Here is a 6,812-nt window from a genome sequence, read left to right as displayed (position 1 = left end):
TTAAACTGGCAGCTTGAAAGAGTTTTTAGCCTACTTTTGCTTCTTAAAAACATCTTTAAAAACTCCTGGTTATTTTACATTGGTCTTAAAATCATAACTGCACGTATGTTTATGAACAAGGATAGGTTTGGCCGAGTTGTTAGCACATTTAACTGCAGGTTCTAATATGCCTCTGGATGTCACTTTGGATAAAAACCTGCTAGAATGCTTCACTATTTTTACTAACTATGCTAGTTTTGTTGCTAAACATCATATTGTATTTAAGGCATTCATAAAATGTGTTTGTATGATTGTATTTTTATCAGTTAAATAATTACATGAAAACTTATGGGAGAATGTCCCTGTACTTACTGTAAGTCGCTCTGGATAAGAGCGTCTGCTAAATGACTAAATGTAATGTAAATGTAATTAAAAGATGTCAAAGAGTATTTGACTTGACCTTTACTGACTTCCTAGTTACGGTTGCTATGCTGATGATTAAGAGAAGACAAAAGGCTCAAGACTCACTTGTTCCGGGAGTACAACGGTACTTAGGAACGGTTCGCTTGATCCGATGTTAGTTTCCTCAAGGATCACAATGACTCTTGCTTAGAGACTTGTTGCTCTTGTGGTTAGTGGTAACTGACTTAAATTTTTGTACTCGCTGTGATATATTGTTTTTATTATTGTTGCTTGCTTTTTCCACAGGTACACTTGCACTTATAGCGGTTCATGTTGTTTAATTGTAACTTGTTTAACTACATGCTCTTATGGTTCTTCCCTTTGGCACTTATTTTGGTTGGTCACAATGTGTGCTTCATGTTTTTGCTACTCGCAATGTTTTGTGGCTATCTTGTTGTTATGATCAGTGACCTATGCACTTTGTAAAGCTCTCTCTTGGAAGTCGCTTTGGATAAAAGCGTCTGCTAAATGAATAAATGTAAATGTAAGACAGGATGAGGAAGAACAGTAAAAGAAGAACAGATGCAGCAAGGACAAATAACTTATATTGATTTGCTTCTATACTCTTTGGCAAGGAGGAGTCACATTGTGACATGTGTGGCTGACATGTATATATTCTACACAGAACCAGTAAGAACACAGTTGGTAGGGATGGCTGTGTTCAGAGGTCAGCAGATGGATGTGGAGTACATAAACACACAGACCCCAGACCAGAGAGAGAATATACCATAGATATGTATAAACACTAGATGTCTGGCGGAGTCTAGAGAGAGAGAGAGACCAGCTGAACACCAGTAACACCATCCTGAACAGAGAGACCAGCTGAACACCGGTAACACCATCCTGATCAGAGAGAGAGACCAGCTACAGACCAGTAACACCATCCTGACCAGAGAGAGAGACCAGCTGAACACCAGTAACACCATCCTGAACAGAGAGAGACCAGCTGAACACCAGTAACACCATCCTGAACAGAGAGAGAGACCAGCTGAACACCATTAGTACCATCCTGACCAGAGAGAGACCAGCTACAGACCAGTAACACCATCCTGACCAGAGAGAGACATGACCTTAAGAGGAGGCTATGTGGTGAATTGAAGGACTGTTTTAATATGTTGGTGTTGGTTGTATACTTTTAAAATATGTCTACAAATATGGAGTTTAAACTGAGATATTTTGGGTAAAGACTTAAGTACTAAGGAAGTTTGGCATTTACAACTAATCATCTGTTCAGTGTTGCACAGAGTAACAATGGATGGAGGAGGTTTGGTTGCAGCTGTTCTGTTACTAGGTCTAAAATAAGCCAATAGGAAACATTCTCTGATGTATTTTCAGAGGTCACTTCCTGTCCTGATGGCTGGCTGAAGTTTGGTTGTAGCTGTTACAAGGTCTCTACTGAGAAGAAGAACTGGACTGACAGCAGACAGGACTGTAGAGTGAGAGGAGCAGACCTGGTGATCATAAACAGCCCAGAGGAACAGGTGAGAGATGGAGAGAGAGAGAGAGAGAGAGAGAGAGAGAGAGAGAGAGAGAGAAGGAGTAAAGAGAGTAGAGAGAGGTAGGAAAAGACAAGAGAGAGAGAGATGGAGAGTATGAAAGACTGAGAACACCAGAAATGTACAGGATAAGGTGAAGTTTGATGAAGGATGATCCAGGTAATAAAACTGCTCTTATCCCTTCTCCATGAGGCATTCTTCAATAACCTCACCATGAGAGTGTGGATCGGTATGACCGACACACTAACACGAGTTAAATCGATTAATGATGGTTGCATTGTGTTCAGAGATTAACGCAGGTCTTTAAAAAGCTGGTTGTTATATGTTATTCAGGACAGACATGTACCCCAAGGAGGCTCGATTTACCCATTTCAGATGATCAATTAACAAACAAAAAAAACGATGATCCCAGACCATTAACCGCCACTAATAAAAACTGTAGAGGCATCACTTTAAAGAGACAAAAATAGTGTCGTTAAACAGTCTGTACCAGTGAGTCAGTTTTGAATGATAGGGTTCTGTCTGCGTTAAGGGTGGTTCAGAGATATCGTGAGATACGAACTGACAGACACGGAATACCTGAGAATAAAAAGGCAACAGCCATTTTCTTTTTGTAAACCTGGGTCTTGTTTTTGACTTCCAACCTTCACATCTTTTCCAACAGCACTCCTAAAACATTCTGTACAAGCCAAGCAGTCTTGTCGGCCAATCAGAGTACGTTTCCTCCAGCCGACACCATGTAGAAAAAAAGTGCCATACACATTCTAGTATCCATTTTTGTCATGATTGATGAATTTTGTTCCAGGCCCAACATTAAAATAATGTATATTCAACTTGGAAATAAATTAACCTGAGTGTTATGAACTAAAATTCGAACTCCAAGTCTCATGCTCATTCATTTCATTATGGCATTCGTATACATTGCACTTTAAGGCTAAACATGTTCATAACCCTGAATGCAATATATATAATTAATATAAAACATGAGGGGAAAATATGCATATAAAAAAAACATTCAATATGTTTATCAATGAGAAAAGATCCATTGCTCACTATGCCTAAACGTAACTGGCAAAAACAGTGTGGTTTGTTCTTTTCTCTAAAGCTTGTCTGTCTACGACAGTGGGGTCTTGGTAGTGTGTTGAGATAGTGCGTGTTCAGTGCTGACGTTGGCTTTCAAACAGTTCCATTAGCAACAGTCTCATCCCATGTTCCCATCACCGTATCCGGGTGAACAGGTTCAACACCGACACGGATTCCTGAACAGAAGGAGGTGAGGAGTTCAAGTTGACACCTGAGAATTTACTGAAAACACGATGGCTGTTACATAATGAATGTAATCGGAACAGGACTTAACCTTCACCAATTTTTTTTTCTCCCACCCTTACCTTTGTGGATCGCGTTTTGCTGAATACGTTCCAGAAGCGAAGTGTCTCGTCACCGGCTCCGGTGACGATTGCCTCTCCATCAGGTGACATGGCCTTCATACAAAGGGAGAGGGACAGACAACGTGACTAGAGGATTAGGCAGAGACAGGACCACACCGTGTTCTACATACCAGGGTATCAATGATTCTAATCGCTGACCAACAACCACCAACTACCAGTCTGAATTGAATCGACTACCAGTTCAGCAAATTGTCTCCAGTCTTCGTAATACAGTCTATACACACCTATGACATCCCCCCCATACCTTAAAGTGCTTAAGGGTACAAATCAAAGAGTCAAAGATTTACTGTCCTCTGCACAGTATAACACAAGGGCTTTCTGGACAGTGAAATTCTTGTGTGAGGAGATGTTCAACCTAATCAAATCTATCAAAATCAAATCAAACCAATCAAATCAAACAATTTCAGCTCACCAGGTAGAGCACCCTGTAGGAGTGTCCGGTCAGCTTGGCCACCTGGGTCAGAGCCGGGTACTTCCACACTAGGATCTGGTTCTGGGAGTAGCCATGCGTGCTCACCTGGGGTGGACAGAGGAGGAAACAGGGTACAGATAAACAGTTGTGATTGGTCCGTCAAGATTCCGGTCAGAGGGAAATCCGTTTGAATGGGTAGGAGGCCAGACCCATCTGCCAGAGCAAATAAAACACCAGCTCGCAGATTCATCTGGTTCCCAGGCTAGTTCAGATTGTGTCTGGACGGCATATCTCTTTATTAGGGTTCAGCAGAACCAACATTTCCTCCATCTCTCCCCACATCTCCTTTCTCCTCACCAGCTCGTTGGCGTGTTTAGACCAGGCCAGGTTGCAGACCTGGGAGCCTGTGTCCATGCACTGCAGGGGCTGGCCCGTCAGAGTGTTCCAGAAACGGATGCAGCGGTCAGCCGTGCCCCCGCCGGAGGCCAGCAGCCCGTGCTGGTGGGGGGACCAGGCGATGGCCTTCACCGCCGCCACGTGGTCGGTGTACGTATGGACCGGGTTCTGGCTGGAATGGTTCCACACCAGGAGCTGGACACACACACACAGAGCACAGGGTGGAGTCGAGATGAACACTGTTTTTTTTACTGCATTGTTTGTTCGAGAAAATGCATTGTATGGAGACAAAAAGATTGATCGATTCGTTGATTCGGTGGGGCGAATGGATGGACAAGCGACATACGCAAGTCAGGCCACTTGTAGAGCTGACAGGAAGCGTTTGCGTGGTTGTATACGTGTGTGTAACCGGTACCTTGTTGTCGTTGCCCCCCGACGCCAGCAGCTGGTGGTCCGTGCTCCACTTCAGGCCGCAGACCTCCTGGCGATGACCCTGCAGGCGGCGCTCCGATTGCAGGGGGGGGGGTCCGTATGTCCCTCTGGAGGATCATACGGTCCCGGCTGCCCGACGACAGCTGGTCCGCGTTCCACGCCAGCGCGCCTGGAGATCACGGCGTAGCGGTCACGTAACGATTGTTAAACCGCGATGGCATTTGAAAGGCCTCATTATCGTCCGCCTATGTTCGGCTCACCAACTCTGGCTGTGTGTCCCTCCAGGGCGAACAGCTTCTTCCCCGCCCCGGCGTCCCAGATCTGGATGTAGCCCTTGTGAGTCCCCACCGCCACCAGATTACCCTGCAGCCGCAAAAACCTCAGGCATCAGGCATCACATAAGAGCCACACCGTACAAAGACATACATGAAGAACTATTGTTGACAGTGTTTGACACCGTTGACTGCCGGGTGATCGACAAGTTACTGGGAGGAAGTTGGAACTCACCCGTTCCGACCAGCCAACTGAAGTGACCGAATCCCCCTCCACTGACAGGTCACACAGACGAGTTACCTGAAAGAAGGGCGTTTGGTTGTGATTGAGAGAGGGTGGTGTCGATATGCCTGACTCCATGGCTGCCCTACTTTCGGTACGCTAGCTGAAAATAACCATACATATCACTTCTCTTTCTCTCTTTTTAAGATATTTACACACACAGACACGCACACACACACACACTCCACAAATAGGTCCTCCACACATAGTACCTGGCTGGTGCAGGCACTCCAGAGGTAGACACAGGTGCCCAGGCCCACACTCAGCACGTTCAGGGAGGACCAATCGACCAGGTTGAGGTAAAAGTCGTCCTGGAGCTCTGGGGCATCCAGGACCTTGAACGGAATCTTGGAGATCTTCCTGGTAGGCTTCCTTGGTGACCGTAGCAACTTTTGACTGCAAAGAGGAAGAAGAAATCCAGAACGATTGCTGCGCACCGGTTCACTCACATGGATGTAGGTTTCAAAATAAGGGATCGGTTTCGGTCAGGGATCTTTCAACAAGTATTATGATTATAACAAGGGAACGAATCACTACAAAACGTAGAAAAAGTATGTAGAGTAGAAACGATGGGGGTCACACGACATTCACCTCTTGATGCTGACAGGGGATAACGAGTACGGGGAGATGTTGCCATCATCTGGTGAAGACGCCCTCTTTGTTCGAAGAGAGTACTGCGTGGACAAGGAAACGAGAGGGAAATCGAGCAGTAAGTTACAATTTGCGGAAGGGGCGAGGAGGCGTGAGGAGGATAGACAGGCGGCCTCACCGTGAAGAGGCTTCTCCGCTCGGGCGTGGAGGGCTGCAGGCGCCTGTCCTCCGTCTGGGGGTCCTGAACCTTCTCTATCCCCGCTCCCAGCAGCTCGTTCTTCAGCAGGGCAGAGTAGGCCAGCCCATCCGCTACGGACAGGAAGAAGGAAAAGTGAAGAGCAATGGCATAGATATTTACTTTGTATGGGTAATTACTCCATGATAACAATTCTGAACATTCTGAACGACAAGTTGCAGATGTGGAGATTTGAAAGTGATCTGAGAAGTTTACAAAACAGTGGCGTTGGATTGCTAGATTAGTTACGAGTGAGGTTTGAAACCACATACCTTTACTATTATCTGAGGTTGCTTCCTTCGTTTTTCTAGTTTGACTTGGGGACTTTTCATTTTCCTAAACACAAAAAAACAACATCTATTTGTCATAATGTTAATATTACGTCATCCATCAAGTATAACAAAAGCCAAAAATAGGCACCATCCTACAGTCTACTATTGAAAAGATTGAGTTGCTTCGTACGTTGATTCGGTGAAAGTTGATGCTCCAGTTGGCACCAGCCCGTGCTGGGATAAACCTGTCTCCATGCTTGCTTGGGGATGACAGTGGGGAGTTTGTGGGAGTCAGGTGCCTAATCACCTCGGTCACTTTCTGCACATTGACAATATTTGACAGAGAAGTCAGCCAAAATAACCAGAAAAAAATGACACACTTTAATCTGCAATGGTACAACAACAAAAAAGTATCGTATGCAAGTATCAGGCTTACAATGGGACTGGTATTTTCATTTTGGATGTTGATTTGCCTGAGCAAGCGACGTTCATACTCTTGGTCCATCATGGGAACCTGAGTGGAGTGTATCAGAG

General features: G+C 45.1%; 1 protein-coding gene across 1 annotated transcript; it reads right to left on the bottom strand.

Moving 5' to 3' along the window:
* Positions 1-2,515: 2,515 nt before the first annotated feature.
* Positions 2,516-6,812, bottom strand: LOC136935966 (fizzy-related protein homolog; the record flags this gene model as incomplete). Its single annotated transcript, XM_067229677.1, is given in 14 exon segments — positions 2,516-3,196; positions 3,326-3,418; positions 3,798-3,902; positions 4,155-4,388; positions 4,609-4,716; positions 4,718-4,794; positions 4,886-4,988; positions 5,133-5,198; positions 5,393-5,576; positions 5,772-5,854; positions 5,950-6,080; positions 6,279-6,342; positions 6,469-6,597; positions 6,715-6,812. Coding segments are annotated over 14 exon segments (1,491 nt in total). The 3' UTR covers positions 2,516-3,154.

The sequence above is a fragment of the Osmerus mordax genome, chromosome 26 (genome assembly GCF_038355195.1).
Source record: "Osmerus mordax isolate fOsmMor3 chromosome 26, fOsmMor3.pri, whole genome shotgun sequence".
Taxonomy (NCBI): domain Eukaryota; kingdom Metazoa; phylum Chordata; class Actinopteri; order Osmeriformes; family Osmeridae; genus Osmerus; species Osmerus mordax.
Note: the sequence above shows the minus strand (reverse complement) of the source record. Positions and strands in the feature narration are given on the sequence as shown.